The sequence below is a fragment of the Panulirus ornatus genome, chromosome 21 (genome assembly GCF_036320965.1).
Source record: "Panulirus ornatus isolate Po-2019 chromosome 21, ASM3632096v1, whole genome shotgun sequence".
Lineage (NCBI taxonomy): Eukaryota > Metazoa > Arthropoda > Malacostraca > Decapoda > Palinuridae > Panulirus > Panulirus ornatus.
In genome coordinates, this window is record NC_092244.1 from 19,121,607 (window position 1) to 19,143,744 (window position 22,138).

General features: G+C 40.5%; 1 protein-coding gene across 6 annotated transcripts in view; it reads right to left on the bottom strand.

Annotated features, from left to right (window-relative positions):
* Window positions 1–22,138, bottom strand: part of LOC139756395 (uncharacterized) — a 665,354-nt gene that overhangs the window by 192,624 nt on the left and 450,592 nt on the right. For all 6 annotated transcript variants that reach the window (XR_011714330.1, XR_011714331.1, XM_071675809.1 and 3 more), the window contains one exon: window positions 15,878–15,986. Coding sequence is in view for 4 of the 6 variants with exons in the window: in XM_071675809.1 (XP_071531910.1) it covers window positions 15,878–15,986 (109 nt within the window). In the remaining 2 variants the exon portion in view is untranslated. The remainder of the gene's footprint in view (window positions 1–15,877; window positions 15,987–22,138) is intronic.

Below are 22,138 nucleotides of genomic sequence, written 5' to 3' on the forward strand. Positions count from 1 at the left end.
GAGATGTGTGGCAATAAAAAGACTGGTTGAGAGAGCAGAAGAGGGTGTTTTGAAATGGTTTGGTCACATGGAGAAAATGAGTGAGGAAAGATTGACAAAGAGAATATATGTGTCAGAGGTGGAGGGAACGAGGAGAAGTGGGAGATCAAATTGGAGGTGGAAAGATGGAGTGAAAAAGATTTTGAGTGATCGGGGCCTGTACATGCAGGAGAGTGAAAGGCGTGCAAGGAATAGAGTGAAATGGAACGATGTGGTATACTGGGGTTGACGTGCTGTCAATGGATTGAACGAGGCCATGTGAAGCATCTGGGGTAAACCATGGAAAGTTTTGTGGGGCCTGGATGTGAAAAGGGAGCTGTGGTTTCAGTGCATTATACATGACAGCTAGAGACTGAGTGTGAACAAAAGTGGCCTTTGTTGTCTTTTCCTAGCGCTACCTCGTGCACAAGCGGGGAGAAGGGTTTGTCATTTTCATGTGAGGCAGGGCTGTGACGGGAATGAATAAGGGAAGACAGTATAAATTATGTACATGTGTAAATATATATAAGTCTGTGTGTGTATATATAAGTATACGTTGAGATGTATATATATATATATATATATATATATATATATATATATATATATATATATATATGTTTATAGATGGGGTTGTTAGGGAGGTGAATGCAAGAGTTTTGGAAAGAGGGGCAAGTATGAAGTCTGTTGGGGATGAGAGAGCTTGGGAAGTGAGTCAGTTGTTGTTCGCTGATGATACAGCGCTGGTGGCTGATTCATGTGAGAAACTGCAGAAGCTGGTGACTGAGTTTGGTAAAGTGTGTGAAAGAAAAAAGTTAAGAGTAAATGTGAATAAGAGCAAGGTTATTAGGTACAGTAGGGTTGAGGGTCAAGTCAATTGGGAGGTAAGTTTGAATGGAGAAAAACTGGAGGAAGTAAAGTGTTTTAGATATCTGGGAGTGGATCTGGCAGCGGATGGAACCATGGAAGCGGAAGTGCATCATAGGGTGGGGGAGGGGGCGAAAATTCTGGGAGCCTTGAAGAATGTGTGGAAGTCGAGAACATTATCTCGGAAAGCAAAAATGGCTATGTTTGAAGGAATAGTGGTTCCAACAATATTGTATGGTTGCGAGGCGTGGGCTATGGACAGAGTTGTGCGCAGGAGGATGGATGTGCTGGAAATGAGATGTTTGAGGACAATGTGTGGTGTGAGGTGGTGTGATCGAGTAAGTAATGTAAGGGTAAGAGAGATGTGTGTAAATAAAAAGTGCGTGAATGAGAGAGCAGAAGAGGGTGTTTTGAAATGGTTTGGGCACATGGAGAGAATGAGTGAGGAAAGATTGACCAAGAGGATATATGTGTCGGAGGTGGAGGGAACGAGGAGAAGTGGGAGACCAAATTGGAGGTGGAAAGATGGAGTGAAAAAGATTTTGTGTGATCGGGGCCTGAACATGCAGGAGGGTGAAAGGAGGGCAAGGAATAGAGTGAATTGGATCGATGTGGTATACCGGGGTTGACGTGCTGTCAGTGGATTTGAATCTTGGGCCATTTCTTTCGTCTGTTTCTTTGCGCTACCTCGCAAACGCGGGAGACAGAGACAAAGCAAAATAAATGAAAATGAAAAAAAAAAAAAATTTATATATATATACATACATACATATATATATATATATATATATATATATATATATATATATATATATATATATATATATATATATATATATATATATATGTTCCCCTTTTAGAAAGTTAAAATACAAGGACGGGGAATATATATATCCTCCTTGAAGGCTCAGAATAGGGGGTCTAAATGTGTGTGGATGTAACCAAAATGAGAAAAAAGGAGAGATAGGTAGTATGTTTGAGGAAAGGAACCTGGATGTTTTGGTTCTGAGTGAAACGAAGCTCAAGGGTAAAGAGGATGAGTGGTTTGGGAATGGCTTGGGAGTAAAGTTAGGTTGTTAGTGAAAGGACAAGAGCAAGGGAAGGGGTAGCACTACTCTTGAAACAGAAGTGGTGGGATTATGTGATAGAGTGTAAGAAAGTAAACTCTAGATTCATATGGGTAAAACTGAAAGTTGATGGAGAGAGATGGGTGATTATTGGGTCATATGCAACTGGGCATGAGAAGATCATGAGAGGCAAGTGTTTTCAGAGCAGCTGAATGAGTGTGTTAGTAGTTTTGATGCACAAGACCGGGTTATAGTGATGGGTGATTTGAATGCAAAGGTGAGTAATGTGGCAGTTGAGGGAATAATTGGTATACATGGGGTGTTCCGTGTTGTAAATGGAAATGGTGAAGAGCTTGTACATTTATGTGCTGAAAAAGGACTGGTGATTGGGAATACCTGGTTTAAAAAGAGAGATATACATAAGTATACGTATGTAAGGAGGAGAGATGGCCAGGGAGCGTTATTGGATTAAGCATTAATTGATAGGCACGCAAGAGAGACTTTTGGATGTTAATGTGCTGAGAGGTACAACTGGAGGGATGTCTGATCATTATCCTGTGGAAGCGAAGGTGAAGATTTGTAGAGGTTTTCATAAAAGAAGAGAGAATGTTGGGGTGAAGAGAGTGGTGAGAGTAAGTGAGCTTGGGAAGGAGACTTGTGTGAGGAAGTACCAGGAGAGACTGAGTACAGAATGGGAAAAGGTGAGAACAAAGGAGGTAAGGGGAGCAGGGGAGGAATGGGATTTATTTAGGGAAGCAGTGATGGCTTGCGCAAAAGATGCTTGTGGCATAGAAGCGTGGGAGGTGGGCAGATTAGAAAGGGTAGTGAGTGGTGGGATGACGAAGTAATATTATTAGTGAAAGAGAAGAGAGAGACATTTGGACGATTTTTGCAGGGAAATAACGCAAATGAGTGGGAAATGTATAAAAGTAAGAGGCAGGAGATGAAAAAGAGGGCAAATGAGAGTTGGGGTGAGAGGGGTATCATTAAATTTTAGGGAGAATAAAAAGATGTTTTGGAAGGAGGTAAATAAAGTGCATAAGACAAGGGAACAAATGGGAACTTCAGTGAAGGGGGCTAATGGGGAGGTGATAACAAGTAGTGGTGATGTGAGAAGGAGATGGAGTGAGTATTTTGAAGGTTTATAAAATGTGTTTGATGATAGAGTGGCAGATATAGGGTGTTTTGGTCGAGGTGGTGTGCAAAGTGAGAGGGTTAGGGAAAATGATTTGGTAAACAGAGAAGAGATAGTAAAAGCTCTGTGGAAGATGAAAGCCAGCAAGGCAGTGGGTTTGGATGGTATTGCAGTGGAATTTATCAAAAAAGGGGGTGACTGTATTGTTGACTGGTTGGTAAGGTTATTCAATGTATGTATGATTCATGGTGAGGTGCCTGAGGATTGGCAGAATGCTTGCTTAGTGCCATTGCACAAAGGCAAAGGGGACAAAGGTGAGTGCTCAAATTACAGAGGTATACGTTTGTTGAGGTATAAGTTTTGCAGAAGCTGGTTACTGAGTTTGGTAAAGTGTGTGAAAGAAGAAAGCTGAGAGTAAATGTGAATAAGAGCTAGGTTATTAGGTACAGTAGAGTTGAGGGGACAAGTCAATAGGGAGGTATTTTTGAATGGAGAAAAACTGGAGGAAGTGAAGTGTTTTAGATATCTGGGAGTGGATTTGGCAGCAGATGGAACCATGGAAGCAGAGGTGAATCATAGAGTGGGGGAGGGGGCAAAAGTTCTGGGAGCGTTGAAGAATGTGTGGAAGTCGAGAACATTATCTCGGAAAGCAAAAATGGGTATGTTTGAAGGAATAGTGGTTCCAATATGTTATTGGTTGCGAGGCGTGGGCTATGGATAGAGTTGTGCGGAGGAGGGTGGATGTGCTAGAAATGAGATGCTTGAGGACAATGTGTGGTGTGAGGTGGATTGACTGAGTAAGTAATAATAGGGTAAGAGAGATGTGTGGTAAAAAAAATAGTGTGAACCCATGCCGCAAACTGACATTCACTGGGAGCCAATCACTTTCCTCTCTTCCTACTAATACACATGCCTTACATTCTTAGTAAAACCTTTTCACTGCTTCTAGCAACTTACCTCTCACACCATATACTCTTTAAACCTTCCGCAAATGATCTCTATCAACCTTATCATAAGCCTTCTCCAGATCCATAAATCCTACATACGAATCCATCTGTTTTTCTAAGTATTTCTCACATACATTCTTCAAAGCAAATACCTGATCCACTCATCCTCTACCACTTCTGAAACCACACTACTCTTCCCCAATCTGATGCTCTGTACATGCCTTTACCCTCTCACTCAATACCCTACCATATAATTTCCCAGGAATACTTAACAAACTTATGCCTCTGTAATATGAACACTTACCTTTATCTCCTTTGCATTTGTACAATGGCACTATGCATGCATTCCGGAAATCCTTAGGCACTTCACCATGATCCAATATTTTCTTTTTCTTTTTATCATACTTTGTTGCTGTCTCCTGTGTTAGCGAAGTAGTGGAAGGAAACAGACGAAAGAATGGCCCGACCCACCCACACACACACATATACATACCTATACATCTCAACGTATACATATATATACAAACTCAGACATATACATATATGCACATATTCATAATTCATACTGTCTGCCCTTATTCATTCCCGTCGCGAACCCCCGCCACACATGAAATGACAGCCCCCTCCCCCTGTATGTGTGCGAGGTAGAGCTAGGAAAAGACAACAAAGGCCACATTCGTTCACACTCAGTCTCTAGCTGTCATGTATAATGCACCGAAATCACAGCTCCCTTTCCACATCCAGGCCCCACAAAACTTACCATGGTTTACCCTAGACACTTCACATGCCCTAGAGAAAGACTACTTCCCAAGCATTCCTCACATGTCGTAGAAGGCGAATAAAGGGGATGGGAGCAGGGGGCTAGAAACTCTCCCCTTCTTGTATTTTAACTTTCTAAAAGGGGAAACAGAAGAATGATCCAATAATTTAGTGAATATCCTTACCAACCAATCAACAACACAATCACCCCCTCTTTTAATAAATTCCACTGCAATAACATCCAAACCCGCTGCCTTGCCAGCTTTCATCTTCCGCAAATCTGTCACTACCTCTTTTCTGTTTACCAAACCATTCTTCCTGACCCTGTCATTTCGCACACCACCCCGACCAAAACACCCAATATCTACCACTCTATCATCAAACACATTGAACAAACCTTCAAAATACTCACTCCATCTCCTTCAAACTTTATCACTACTTGTTATTACCTCCCCATTTGCCCCCTTCACTGATGTTCCCATTTACTCTCTTGTCTTACGCACTTTATTTACCCCCTTCCAAAACATCTTTTTATTTTCCCTATAATTTAATGATACTCTCTCACCCCAACTCTCATTTGCCCTCTTTTTCACATCTTGCACCTTTCCCTTGACCTCCTACCTCTTTCTTTTATACACCTCCAAGTCATTTGCACTATACATGGAAGGCGAGAACGTTATCTCAGAGCAAAAATGGGTATGTTTGAACGAATAGTGGTTCCGTCAATGTTATATGGTTGTGAGGCTGGGCTATAGATATGGTTGTGCAGAGGGTGGATGTGTTTGAAGTGAAATGTCTGAGGACAGTATGTGGTGTGAGGTGGTTTGATTGAGTAAGTAATGAAAGGGTAAGAGAGATGTGTGGTAATAAAAAGAGTGTGGGTGAAAGAGCAGAACAGGGTGTGTTTGGACACATGGAGAGAATGAGTGAGGACAAGATTGACAAAGCAGATATATGTGTCAGATGTGGAAAGATGGAGTGAAAAAGATTTTGAGTGATCGGGGCTGTACATGCAGGAGAGTGAAAGGCGTGCAAGGAATAGAGTGAAATGGAACGATGTGGTATACTGGGGTTGACGTGCTGTCAATGGATTGAACGAGGCCATGTGAAGCATCTGGGGTAAACCATGGAAAGTTTTGTGGGGCCTGGATGTGAAAAGGGAGCTGTGGTTTCAGTGCATTATACATGACAGCTAGAGACTGAGTGTGAACAAAAGTGGCCTTTGTTGTCTTTTCCTAGCGCTACCTCGTGCACAAGCGGGGAGAAGGGTTTGTCATTTTCATGTGAGGCAGGGCTGTGACGGGAATGAATAAGGGAAGACAGTATAAATTATGTACATGTGTAAATATATATAAGTCTGTGTGTGTATATATAAGTATACGTTGAGATGTATATATAATATATATATATATATATATTATATATATAATATATATATATATATATGTTTATAGATGGGGTTGTTAGGGAGGTGAATGCAAGAGTTTTGGAAAGAGGGGCAAGTATGAAGTCTGTTGGGGATGAGAGAGCTTGGGAAGTGAGTCAGTTGTTGTTCGCTGATGATACAGCGCTGGTGGCTGATTCATGTGAGAAACTGCAGAAGCTGGTGACTGAGTTTGGTAAAGTGTGTGAAAGAAAAAAGTTAAGAGTAAATGTGAATAAGAGCAAGGTTATTAGGTACAGTAGGGTTGAGGGTCAAGTCAATTGGGAGGTAAGTTTGAATGGAGAAAAACTGGAGGAAGTAAAGTGTTTTAGATATCTGGGAGTGGATCTGGCAGCGGATGGAACCATGGAAGCGGAAGTGCATCATAGGGTGGGGGAGGGGGCGAAAATTCTGGGAGCCTTGAAGAATGTGTGGAAGTCGAGAACATTATCTCGGAAAGCAAAAATGGCTATGTTTGAAGGAATAGTGGTTCCAACAATATTGTATGGTTGCGAGGCGTGGGCTATGGACAGAGTTGTGCGCAGGAGGATGGATGTGCTGGAAATGAGATGTTTGAGGACAATGTGTGGTGTGAGGTGGTGTGATCGAGTAAGTAATGTAAGGGTAAGAGAGATGTGTGTAAATAAAAAGTGCGTGAATGAGAGAGCAGAAGAGGGTGTTTTGAAATGGTTTGGGCACATGGAGAGAATGAGTGAGGAAAGATTGGGCCATTTCTTTCGTCTGTTTCTTTGCGCTACCTCGCAAACGCGGGAGACAGAGACAAAGCAAAATAACTGAAAGATGAAAAAAAAAAAAAAAAATTTATTATATATATCAATACAGTACATTATATTATATATATATATATATAATATTATATAAATATATATATATATATATATATATATATATATATATATATATATATATGTTCCCCTTTTAGAAAATTAATAAATAATAATAAGGGTACAGGGGAATATATATATCCTCCTTGAAGGCTCAGAATAGGGTGTCTAAATGTGTGTGGATGTAACCAAAATGAGAAAAAAGGAGAGATAGGTAGTATGTTTGAGGAAAGGAACCTGGATGTTTTGGTTCTGAGTGAAACGAAGCTCAAGGGTAAAGAGGATGAGTGGTTTGGGAATGGCTTGGGAGTAAAGTTAGGTTGTTAGTGAAAGGACAAGAGCAAGGGAAGGGGTAGCACTACTCTTGAAACAGAAGTGGTGGGATTATGTGATAGAGTGTAAGAAAGTAAACTCTAGATTCATATGGGTAAAACTGAAAGTTGATGGAGAGAGATGGGTGATTATTGGGTCATATGCAACTGGGCATGAGAAGATCATGAGAGGCAAGTGTTTTCAGAGCAGCTGAATGAGTGTGTTAGTAGTTTTGATGCACAAGACCGGGTTATAGTGATGGGTGATTTGAATGCAAAGGTGAGTAATGTGGCAGTTGAGGGAATAATTGGTATACATGGGGTGTTCCGTGTTGTAAATGGAAATGGTGAAGAGCTTGTACATTTATGTGCTGAAAAAGGACTGGTGATTGGGAATACCTGGTTTAAAAAGAGAGATATACATAAGTATACGTATGTAAGGAGGAGAGATGGCCAGGGAGCGTTATTGGATTAAGCATTAATTGATAGGCACGCAAGAGAGACTTTTGGATGTTAATGTGCTGAGAGGTACAACTGGAGGGATGTCTGATCATTATCCTGTGGAAGCGAAGGTGAAGATTTGTAGAGGTTTTCATAAAAGAAGAGAGAATGTTGGGGTGAAGAGAGTGGTGAGAGTAAGTGAGCTTGGGAAGGAGACTTGTGTGAGGAAGTACCAGGAGAGACTGAGTACAGAATGGGAAAAGGTGAGAACAAAGGAGGTAAGGGGAGCAGGGGAGGAATGGGATTTATTTAGGGAAGCAGTGATGGCTTGCGCAAAAGATGCTTGTGGCATAGAAGCGTGGGAGGTGGGCAGATTAGAAAGGGTAGTGAGTGGTGGGATGACGAAGTAATATTATTAGTGAAAGAGAAGAGAGAGACATTTGGACGATTTTTGCAGGGAAATAACGCAAATGAGTGGGAAATGTATAAAAGTAAGAGGCAGGAGATGAAAAAGAGGGCAAATGAGAGTTGGGGTGAGAGGGGTATCATTAAATTTTAGGGAGAATAAAAAGATGTTTTGGAAGGAGGTAAATAAAGTGCATAAGACAAGGGAACAAATGGGAACTTCAGTGAAGGGGGCTAATGGGGAGGTGATAACAAGTAGTGGTGATGTGAGAAGGAGATGGAGTGAGTATTTTGAAGGTTTATAAAATGTGTTTGATGATAGAGTGGCAGATATAGGGTGTTTTGGTCGAGGTGGTGTGCAAAGTGAGAGGGTTAGGGAAAATGATTTGGTAAACAGAGAAGAGATAGTAAAAGCTCTGTGGAAGATGAAAGCCAGCAAGGCAGTGGGTTTGGATGGTATTGCAGTGGAATTTATCAAAAAAGGGGGTGACTGTATTGTTGACTGGTTGGTAAGGTTATTCAATGTATGTATGATTCATGGTGAGGTGCCTGAGGATTGGCAGAATGCTTGCTTAGTGCCATTGCACAAAGGCAAAGGGGACAAAGGTGAGTGCTCAAATTACAGAGGTATACGTTTGTTGAGGTATAAGTTTTGCAGAAGCTGGTTACTGAGTTTGGTAAAGTGTGTGAAAGAAGAAAGCTGAGAGTAAATGTGAATAAGAGCTAGGTTATTAGGTACAGTAGAGTTGAGGGGACAAGTCAATAGGGAGGTATTTTTGAATGGAGAAAAACTGGAGGAAGTGAAGTGTTTTAGATATCTGGGAGTGGATTTGGCAGCAGATGGAACCATGGAAGCAGAGGTGAATCATAGAGTGGGGGAGGGGGCAAAAGTTCTGGGAGCGTTGAAGAATGTGTGGAAGTCGAGAACATTATCTCGGAAAGCAAAAATGGGTATGTTTGAAGGAATAGTGGTTCCAATATGTTATTGGTTGCGAGGCGTGGGCTATGGATAGAGTTGTGCGGAGGAGGGTGGATGTGCTAGAAATGAGATGCTTGAGGACAATGTGTGGTGTGAGGTGGATTGACTGAGTAAGTAATAATAGGGTAAGAGAGATGTGTGGTAAAAAAAATAGTGTGAACCCATGCCGCAAACTGACATTCACTGGGAGCCAATCACTTTCCTCTCTTCCTACTAATACACATGCCTTACATTCTTAGTAAAACCTTTTCACTGCTTCTAGCAACTTACCTCTCACACCATATACTCTTTAAACCTTCCGCAAATGATCTCTATCAACCTTATCATAAGCCTTCTCCAGATCCATAAATCCTACATACGAATCCATCTGTTTTTCTAAGTATTTCTCACATACATTCTTCAAAGCAAATACCTGATCCACTCATCCTCTACCACTTCTGAAACCACACTACTCTTCCCCAATCTGATGCTCTGTACATGCCTTTACCCTCTCACTCAATACCCTACCATATAATTTCCCAGGAATACTTAACAAACTTATGCCTCTGTAATATGAACACTTACCTTTATCTCCTTTGCATTTGTACAATGGCACTATGCATGCATTCCGGAAATCCTTAGGCACTTCACCATGATCCAATATTTTCTTTTTCTTTTTATCATACTTTGTTGCTGTCTCCTGTGTTAGCGAAGTAGTGGAAGGAAACAGACGAAAGAATGGCCCGACCCACCCACACACACACATATACATACCTATACATCTCAACGTATACATATATATACAAACTCAGACATATACATATATGCACATATTCATAATTCATACTGTCTGCCCTTATTCATTCCCGTCGCGAACCCCCGCCACACATGAAATGACAGCCCCCTCCCCCTGTATGTGTGCGAGGTAGAGCTAGGAAAAGACAACAAAGGCCACATTCGTTCACACTCAGTCTCTAGCTGTCATGTATAATGCACCGAAATCACAGCTCCCTTTCCACATCCAGGCCCCACAAAACTTACCATGGTTTACCCTAGACACTTCACATGCCCTAGAGAAAGACTACTTCCCAAGCATTCCTCACATGTCGTAGAAGGCGAATAAAGGGGATGGGAGCAGGGGGCTAGAAACTCTCCCCTTCTTGTATTTTAACTTTCTAAAAGGGGAAACAGAAGAATGATCCAATAATTTAGTGAATATCCTTACCAACCAATCAACAACACAATCACCCCCTCTTTTAATAAATTCCACTGCAATAACATCCAAACCCGCTGCCTTGCCAGCTTTCATCTTCCGCAAATCTGTCACTACCTCTTTTCTGTTTACCAAACCATTCTTCCTGACCCTGTCATTTCGCACACCACCCCGACCAAAACACCCAATATCTACCACTCTATCATCAAACACATTGAACAAACCTTCAAAATACTCACTCCATCTCCTTCAAACTTTATCACTACTTGTTATTACCTCCCCATTTGCCCCCTTCACTGATGTTCCCATTTACTCTCTTGTCTTACGCACTTTATTTACCCCCTTCCAAAACATCTTTTTATTTTCCCTATAATTTAATGATACTCTCTCACCCCAACTCTCATTTGCCCTCTTTTTCACATCTTGCACCTTTCCCTTGACCTCCTACCTCTTTCTTTTATACACCTCCAAGTCATTTGCACTATACATGGAAGGCGAGAACGTTATCTCAGAGCAAAAATGGGTATGTTTGAACGAATAGTGGTTCCGTCAATGTTATATGGTTGTGAGGCTGGGCTATAGATATGGTTGTGCAGAGGGTGGATGTGTTTGAAGTGAAATGTCTGAGGACAGTATGTGGTGTGAGGTGGTTTGATTGAGTAAGTAATGAAAGGGTAAGAGAGATGTGTGGTAATAAAAAGAGTGTGGGTGAAAGAGCAGAACAGGGTGTGTTTGGACACATGGAGAGAATGAGTGAGACAAGATTGACAAAGCAGATATATGTGTCAGATGTGGAGGGAAGAAGAAGAAGCAGGAGACCAAATTGGAGGTGGAAGAATGGAGTGAAAAAGATTTTGAGCGATCAGCAACTGAACACATAGGGGAGTGTAAGGTGTGCAAGGAATAGAGTGAATTGGAACGATGTGGTATACCATAGTGGACGTGCTGTCAATGGATTGAACCAGGGCATGTGAAGCATCTATGGTAAACCATGGAAAGGTGTGTGGGGCCTGGATATGGAAAGGAAGCTGTGGTTTCGGTGCATTACACATGACAGCTAGAGATTGAGTGTGAATGAATGTGGCCTTTTTTGTCTGTTCTTTGCACCACCTCGCTGTAGAGGGAGAGGGAGGGGGGAATGCTATTTCATCTGTGGCGGGGTGGCGACAGGAAGGGACCAAGACAGCAAGTATGGATATGTACATGTGTATATATGTATGTTTGTATGTATATGCATATATTCATTGATATGTATTGGTATGTATATGTGCATGTGTGGGCATTTATGTATATACATGTGTATGTGGATGGGTTGGGCCATTCCATGTCTGTTTCCTTTTGCTACCTCGCTAATGTGGGAGACGACAGTTAAGTATAATAAATAAATGGATAAATATATAATTCTACTGCCTTTAGTAATGTTCACTATCTTGGACCAATTACTTTACCAACATTAACTGTCCTCTTAATTTCTTGGTTCAAGCTGGCTAAAGGCCTTAAACTGCTTCCCAATAATAGTAAAAACAGTGATTTACTCATTTAGCACACAAATAGGTTTTATCCACGGAATACCTTTAAATAACTTGCTGTCAATGTCGCCATTAAGTTGTGTGTGTGTGTGTGTGTGTGTGTGTGTGTGTGTGTGTGTGTGTGTGTGTGTGTGTGTGTGTGTCCCTCAGCCCTACTGTACCTAATAACCTTGCTCTTATTCACATTTACTCTCAGCTTTCTTCTTTCACACACTATACCAAACACAGTCACCAGCTTCTGCAGTTTCTCAAATGAATCAGCCACCAGCGCTGTATCATCAGTGAACAACAACTGACTCACTTCCTAAGCTCTCTCATCCCCAACAGACTACATACTTGCCCCTCTCTCCAAAACTATTGCATTCACCTCCCTAACAACCCCATCCATAAACAAAATAAACAACCATGGAGACATCATGCACCCCTACCGCAAACCAACATTCACTGAGAACCAATCACTTTCCTCACTTCCTACACGTACACATGCCTTACATCCTCGATAAAAACTTTTCACTGCTTCCAATAACTTACCTCCCACACCATATATTCTTAATACCTTCCACGGAGCATCTCTATCAACTCTATCATATGCCTTCTCCAGATCCATAAATGCTACATACAAATCCATTTGCTTTTCTAAGTATTTCTCAAATACATTTTTCAAAGCAAACACCTGATCCACACATCCTCTACCACTTCTGAAACCACACTGCTCTTCCCCAACCTGATGCTCTGTACATGCCTTCACCCTCTCAATCAATACCCTCCCATATAATTTCCCAGGAATACTCAACAAACTTATACCTCTGTAATTTGAGCCCTCACGTTTATCCCCTTTGCCTTTATAAAATGGCACTATGCAAGCATTCCACCAGTCCTCAGTCACCTCACCATGAGTCATACATACATTAAATAAACTTACCAACCAGTCAACAACACAGTCACCCCCTTTTTTAATAAATTCCACTGTAAATACCATCCACACCCGCTGCTTAGCCAGCTTTCATCTTCCGCAAAGCTTTTACTACCTCTTTTCTGTTTACCAAATCATTCTCCCTAACCCTCTCACTTTGCACACCACCTCAACCAAAACACACTATATCTGCCACTCTACAGTATTATCAAACACATTCAACAAACCTTCAAAATACTCACTCCATCTCCTTCTCACATCACCACTACTTGTTATCATCTCCCCATTTGCCCCCTTCACTGATATTCCCATTTGTCCCTTGTCTTATGCACTTTATTTACCTCCTTCCAGAACATCTTTTTATTCTCCCTAAAATTTAATGATACTCTCTCACCCCAACTCTCATGTGCCCTCTTTTTTGCCTCTTGCACCTTTCTCTTGACTTCCTGCCTCTTTCTTTTATAAATCTCCCAGTCATTGGCACTATTTCCCTGCAAAAATCATCCAAATGCCTCTTTCTTCTCTGTCACTAATAATCTTACTTCTTCATCCCACCACTCACTACCCTTTCTAATCTGCCCACCTCCCACTCTTCTCATGCCACAAGCATCTTTTGTGCAAGCCATCACTGCTCCCCTAAATACATCCCATTCCTCCTCCACTCCCCTTATGTCCTTTGTTCTCACCTTTTTCCATTCTGTACTCAGTCTCTCCAGGTACTTCCTCACACAAGTCTCCTTCACAAGCTCACTTACTCTCACCACTCTCTTCACCCCAACATTCTCTCTTCTTTTCTGAAAACCTCTACAAATCTTCACCTTCACCTCCACAAGATGATGATCAGACATCTCTCCAGTTGCACCTCTCAGCACATTAACATCCAAAAGTCTCTCTTTCATGCGCCTATCCATTAACACGTAATCCAATCACGCTCTCTGGCCATCTCTCCTACTTACATACGTATACTCATGTATCTCTCTTTTTAAATCAGGTATTCCTAATCACCAGTCCTTTTTCAGCACATAAATCTACAAGCATCTCACCATTTCCATTTACAACAATGAACACTCCATATACACCAATCATTCCCTCAACTGCCACATTACTCACCTTTGCATTCAAATCACCCATCACTATAAACTGGTCTCGTGCATCAAAACTACTAACACACTCACTCAACTGCTCCCAAAACACTTGCCTCTCATGATCTTTCTTCTCATGACCAGGTGTATATGCACCAATAATCACCCATCTCTCTCCATCCACTTTCAGTTTTATCCATATCAATCTAGAGTTTACTTTCTTGCACTCTATCACATACTCCCACAACTCCTGTTTTAGTAGTAGTGCTACTCCTTCCCTTGCTCTTGTCCTCTCACTAACCCCTGACTTTACTCCCAAGATATTCCCAAACCACTCTTCCCCTTTACCCTTGAGCTTCGTTTCACTCAGAGCCAAAATATCCAGGTTCCTTTCCTCAAACATACTACCTATCTCTCCTTTTTTCTCATTTTGGTTACATCCACACACATTTAGACAACCCAATCTGAGCCTTTGAGGAGGATGAGCACTCCCAACGTGACTCCCTCTGTTTCCCCGTTTAGAAAGTTAAAATACAGGGAGGGGAGGGTTTCTAGCCCCCCCGCTCACGTCCCCTTTAGTCACCTTCTACAACACATGATGAATGTATGGGAAGTATTCTTTCTCCCCTATCCCCACGGATATAAATGAATAAGTAAATAAATAACTTTATTGGATTTAGGCAGCCATTAGGCTACAAATACACAGTTCAGATATTACTGAATTGGGAGGATTTGATAGTTACTAAAAATTAATGAAACAAGAGCTAAAGCATAAGATGTTATACATGAGCTTCATATTAAGATGAGCTGGATATTTCCTCAATCACGATAAGGAAATAAGAGAGGTACTTCTTGACAGACAGAGCTGCAGATATAAAGGGATGTATAAAAAGTAGATGATATGGTTTATACATTTCGCACTTGGTTAAACACTGTGATGAATGTTACAGTAAAACACTGCGTGTGTGTGTGTGTGTGTGTGTGTGCGCGTGTGAGCATGCACTCATTCTAAAGTGCTATACTAGCTGAAGGTGGCCTGTGCATAACTGCAGTGTAGCAGACAGTTTTAAGTGTGTTTTAGGTGTGTTGAACGAAATGTAAAGAAATTCTTCATCCCATAAAAACTGAATAATCAATTCAAATTTCACTTTGATTCTTTTCATCAAATATTGTTGTGGTTCATCAGAACTGACAGAGGATTGTAAACAAAATCATTATATAAGTTTTCTTCACAAGATTGTAAATTAACAACACTATTATGCAAGTTTTCCCTACTTACATGGTTTTTCTAAATATTGATTAAAAGGATCATCCATTAGTATTTGTATGTGTACATTCAGGTTAAAATTCTGATTGTTTAATTACATTTGGGTATGCTTGTAAATTAGCCACAAGTGAGGCACTTATCTTGAGATTATTACAGACAATTACAGCAACTGTGTTGATCAATCAAATAAATCCCTTGCCAAAGTTATGCAATTTTTCATTGGGAGCAAAGATACATTTGAAGGAGTTTTAGCATGATCCATCCCACTATATAACTGATGATGTATTGTATTGGCTAATCTATCAATTCTGTAAAATGAAGGTATTTCAATCAGCCTTTTATTTTTACAATAAATCTTATTCCATACAAAAGCACTGTTAGACTCAGAAAGTTCCATAAAAGAATCAATGATCTGTAAAACATAATTTTCCTACTTTTATATCATCCCTATTATCTCCACGTCAGGAATGAAAAGTTTTTAAACAAGTCTTGACATGCTTGAAGAAACTGATATTTGGACTGAATTCAAGGGATTCAGTAACTGCTTTACAAATGTAAGATAAAATCTTCTCATAAATATGATATATCAAGTAATATGTCACTAATAAACTTACAGCATGTCACCCTGTGTAAACTACATCACTCCAATTTACTGTATAGAAACTAAGATGATTATTGAAAAACTCACAAAGCTTACCATGGCAGTATCAGATGGTAGCCATATAGCTGAGTCCTTGACAAAATCTGGGACTATTTTTTTCAAGGCAGCACACAACTTATCCTCTTGACTAGCTGCTACACCATACCTGTCAAATAAAAATGACTTCAACCTTCATTTCAATAAATATCCTGAGTGATACTAGATGGAATAAAAATTACTAAATTGGAACACTGTACAACAACAGGCCCAGTACTCTTAATATCACCAATCACTGTCTTCCAAGGTTTAAAAATTTTTCACATATACATAACATATGAATGCCATAATATCTAAATATAGATAGAACTGGTTGATACTAAATTTCACCTCGACTATACAGTAATGCCACACACTTAATTTGATTGATATCCTAAATAATCTACAAAAGTAGATTTACAATTTCAATAAATCCTTAAAGATGGATAACTAATGTAAGCATACTAAGCATAGAACATATCTCAAAGATAAATTATCTACATTAATTCTGCTTACAATTTAACATTAAATGTATATCACTAGTCTGAATTCCTTGGAAGTGAGCAGTGTTCATATTTCAAATATTTCTCAGATCATCGTTACCAATCTTTATTGTAAATTACAAAACAATTATGCAAGTTTCCCCATTTATATGCTTTTCCTACACACTAATTAAAAGGATTATCCATCAGTATTTGTTTGTGTCCATCAATGTTAAAATTACATTGATTGTTAATTACACACATACATTGTTCATAGTTTAAATATTTCTCAGATTATAGTTACCAATCTTTATAGCATGGTTTTCCAGATTCTAAATGATATTTGGTGAATCGTTTGACAGCTCTGAAACATCTGACAGAAGGTGACATGTCTTTGCTTTCCTTGGCTTTTCTGTTTCTCTATGATCTCTTTTTTTTTTTTATTTGTTAATGTTAATGAAGACATCATTGCTGAAGCAAATCCTTCCTCCTATTCTGTCACCACAGGTGTCCCTCCAGGTTCAGTCCTATTGCCTACCTTCTTTCTTCTCTCCATGAATGCTTTTTAGTTCTAAACCTCTAACTCTACAGAATCTTATACTGATTACTCCATTCAATATACTTCAACTCATTTTCCTTCCTCTCCTCCCTCTAATACTCATTCACTTCACTGCACTGAACATGAGCCTGGTTAAATTCAACAGGGCAAAAATGCCATTTATACCTCTATATTTTTCTAAATTTCATTTAGTGTAAAACTTCAAAGCACTACAATGCACACTTGCAATAATATAAACATGTTGGGTAAAACCAAATCTTCCACTCTATCAGAAAAAGCTCACATACGGAACAAAACAAAATCTAATTTACAAAAGTGGGAGCTGTTGTTTGGGTGCCATAATTAATTCTCTAACAAGCAGCTATTAAGTATCTAAAGGGGTCTTATTTATCCTAATGTGGAGTACTTTTTCTTTTTTTTGCTAGCTGAGACGGCAGGGGCAGCTGCATATCATTAAAGGCAACTAAAAGTGGAGGGATGGAAATCCTCCCATCCAGTTTTAACTTTTCTAAAAGAAGGAACAGAGAAGTAGGCTAAGTAAGGATTTTCCCCTCTTAGGCTCAGTCTTCTGTTCTTCATGCTACCTCAAAGAAGCAGGAGAGAATTATTTCATCATACATATTTACCATTTCCCGCATCAGAAAGGTAGTATTAAGAACAGAGGACTTAGCCTTAGAGGGAATATCCTCACTTGGCTCCCTTCTCTGTTCCTTCTTTTGGAAAATTAAAAATGGGAGGGGAAGATTCCCAGCTTCTTGCTCCTTCCCTTTTTAGTTGCCTTCTACGACACAGAAAGAATATGCGTGAAGTATTCTTTCTCCCCTATCCCCAGGGATTTATCTATTTTTCTATACTTAGTCGCCATCTCTCGCATAAGCGAGGTAGAGCAAGGAAAAAGATGAAAGAATGGCCAAACCCACCCACATCCACATGAATATACATAAACACCCAAAAACACACATATACATAACATTGCATTTCAATGTATACATACATATAGACATATACATATATAAACATGTACATATTTGTACTTGCAGCCTTCATTCATTCACATTGCCACCATGCCATACATGAAATAGCATCCCCCCACCCCCACGAGGTACTGCTAGGAAAAGACAAAAAGGGCCACATTCATTCACACTCAGTCTCTAGCTGTCATGTGCAATCCACCGAAACCACAGCTCCCCTTCCACATCCAGGTTTACCCCAGATGATTCACATGCCCTGGTACAATCCATTGACAGCACGTCAATCCTGGTACACTACATCGCTCCAATTCACTTTATTCCTTGCACGCATTTCACCATCCTGTATGTTCAGGCCCCGATCGCTCAGAATCTTTTTCACTCCATTCTTCCACCTCCAATTTGGTCTCCTGCTTCCCCTCGTTACCTCCACCTCTGACACATACATCTGCTTTGTCAATCTTTCCTCACTCATTCTCTCCATGTGACCAAACCATTTCAATACACCCTCTTCTGCTCTCTCGACCACACTCTTTTTATTACCACACATCTCTCTTATCCTTCATTACTTACTCGATCAAACCACCTCACACCACATACTGTAATCAAACATCTCATTTCCAACACATCCACCAAGCCCTCTCATCCACAAAAGACTGCATACTTGGCCCTCTCTCCAAAACTCTTGCATTCATCTCCTTAACAACCCCATCCATAAACAAATTAGATAGCCATGGAGACATCACACACCCCTGCTGCAAACAGACATTCACTGGGAACTACTCACTTCCCTCTCTTCCTACTCGTACACATGCCTTACCAACAATGTAAGGCATGTGTACGAGAAGGAAGAAAGGAAAGTGATTGGTTCTCAGTAATGTCGATTTGTGGCAGGGGTGCGTGATGTATCTATGGTTGTTTAATTTGTTTATGGATGGGGTTGTTAGGGAGGTGAATGCAAAAGTTTTGGAGAGAGGGTCAAGTATGCAGTCTGCTGTGGATGAAAGGGCTTGGGAAGTGAGTCACTTGTTGTTTGCTAATGATACAGTGCTGGTGGCTGATTTGGATGAGAAACTGCAGAAGCTGGTGACTGAGTTTGGTAAAGTGTGTGAAAGAAGAAAGCTGAGAGTAAATGTGAATAAGAGCAAGGTTATTAGGTTCAGTAAGGGTTGAGGGACAAGTAAATTAGGAGATAAATTTGAATGGAGAAAATCTGGAGGAAGTGAAACGTTTTAGATATCTGATGACCGAGTTAAGAAATGTGTGTGAAAGGAGAGATTAAATGTGAATAAGAGCAAGGTTATTAGGTTCAGTAGGGTTGAGGGATAAATTAATCGGGATGTAAGTTTGAATGAAGAAAAACTGGAAAAAAAGAAGTGTTTTACATATCTGGGAATGGACTTAGCAGCAGATGGCACCATGGAAGCGGAAGTGAGTTACAGGGTGGGGGAGGGGGCGAAGGTTCTAGGAAAGATGAACAATGTGTGGAAAGAGAGAATGTTATCTTAAAGAACAAAATTGGGTATGTTTGAAGGAATAGTGGTTCCACAATGTTATATGGGCGTGAGGCATGGACGATAGATAGAGTTGTGCGGAGGAGGGTGGATGTGTTGGAAATGAGATGTTTGAGGACAATATGTGGTGTGAGGTGGTTTGATCGAGTAAGTAATGAAAGGGTAAGAGAGATGTGTGGTAATAAAAAGTGTGTGGTTGAGAGAGCAGAGGAGGGTGTATTAAAATGGTTTGGTCACATGGAGAGAATGAGTGAGGAAAGATTGACAAAGGGGACATATGTATCAGAGGTGGAGGGAAGAAGAAGTGGGAGACAAAATTGGAGGTGGAAGGATGGAGTGAAAAAGATTTTGAGCGATCGGGGCCTGAAGTAATGAAAGGGTAAGAGAGATGTGTGGTAATAAAAAGTGTGTGGTTGAGAGAGCAGAGGAGGGTGTATTAAAATGGTTTGGTCACATGGAGAGAATGAGTGAGGAAAGATTGGCAAAGAGGACATATGTATCAGAGGTGGAGGGAAGAAGAAGTGGGAGACAAGATTGGAGGTGGAAAGATGGAGTGAAAAAGATTCTGAGCGATCAGGGCCTGACCATACAGGAGGGTGAAAGGCGTGCAAGGAACAGAGTGAATTGGAACGATGTGGTGTATACCGGGGTTGACATTCTGTCAATTGATTGAACCAGGGTATGTGAAGCGTCTGGCATAAATCATGGAAAGTTTTGTGGGGCCTGGATGTGGAAAGGGAGGTGTGGTTTTGGTGCATTAAACATGACAGCTAAAGACTGAGTGTGAAAAAATATGGCCTTTGCTGTCTTTTCCTGGTGCTACCTCGCGTGCACGCAGGGGGAGGGAAGTGTCATTTCATGTGTGGCTGGGTGGCGGCAGGAATGGATAAGGGCAGCATGTATGAAAATGTACGTGTATATATGTATATGTCTGTGTATGTATGAGTATGTATATGTTGAAATGTATAGGACTGGATGAAGGCAAGCAAGTATGAATATATATATATATATATATGTATATATATATATATATATATATATATATATATATATAAGTATATGTCCGTGTGTGGGCATCTATGTATATACATGTGTATGTAGTTGGGTTGGGACAATCTTTCGTCTCTTTCCTTGCATTTATTCACTAATGCAGGAGACATCATCAAATCATCAAAGTATAATACCAAATAAATGAATAAATAAATAAAAAAATAAATAAATAAATAAATATATATATATATATATATATATATATATATATATATATATATATATATATATATATATATTTTTTTTTTTTGCTTTGTCGCTGTCTCCCGCGTTTGCGAGGTAGCGCAAGGAAACAGACGAAAGAAATGGCCCAACCCACCCCCATACACATGTATATACATACGTCCAAACATGCAAATATACATACCTACACAGCTTTCCATGGTTTACCCCAGACGCTTCACATGCCCTGATTCAATCCACTGACAGCACGTCAACCCCGGTATACCACATCGATCCAATTCATTCTATTCCTTGCCCTCCTTTCACCCTCCTGCATGTTCAGGCCCCAATCACACAAAATCTTTTTCACTCCATCTTTCCACCTCCAATTTGGTCTCCCACTTCTCCTTGTTCCCTCCACCTCTGACACATATATCCTCTTGGTCAATCTTTCCTCACTCATTCTCTCCATGTGCCCAAACCATTTCAAAGCACCCTCTTCTGCTCTCTCAACCAAGCTCTTTTTATTTCCACACATCTCTCTTACCCTTACATTACTTACTCGATCAAACCACCTCACACCACACATTGTCCTCAAACATCTCATTTCCAGCACATCCATCCTCCTGCGCACAACTCTATCCATAGTCCACGCCTCGCAACCATACAACATTGTTGGAACCACTATTCCTTCAAACATACCCATTTTTGCTTTCCGAGATAATGTTCTTGACTTCCACACATTCTTCAAGGCTCCCAGGATTTTCGCCCCCTCCCTGACCCTATGATCCACTTCCACTTAAATGGTTCCATCCGCTGCCAGATCCACTCCCAGATATCTAAAACACTTCACTTCCTCCAGTTTTTCTCAATTCACACTTACCTCACAATTGACTTGACCCTCAACCCTACTGTACCTAATAACCTTGCTCTTATTCACATTCACTCTTAACTTTCTTCTTTCACACACTTTACCAAACTCAGTCACCAGCTTCTGCAGTTTCTCACATGAATCAGCCACCAGCGCTATATATATATATAATTTTTTTTTTTGCTTTGTCGCTGTCTCCCGCGTTTGCGAGGTAGCGCAAGGAAACAGACGAAGAAATGGCCCAACCCACCCCCATACACATGTATATACATACGTCCACACACGCAAAATATACATACCTACACAGCTTTCCACGGTTTACCCCAGACACTTCACATGCCCTGATTCAATCCACTGACAGCACGTCAACCCCGGTATACCACATCGCTCCAATTCACTCTATTCCTTGCCCTCCTTTCACCCTCCTGCATGTTCAGGCCCCGATCACACAAAATCTTTTTCACTCCATCTCTCCACCTCCAATTTGGTCTCCCACTTCTCCTCGTTCCCTCCACCTCCGACACATATATCCTCTTGGTCAACCTTTCCTCACTCATTCTCTCCATGTGCCCAAACCATTTCAAAACACCCTCTTCTGCTCTCTCAACCACGCTCTTTTTATTTCCACACATCTCTCTTACCCTTACGTTACTTACTCGATCAAACCACGTCACAC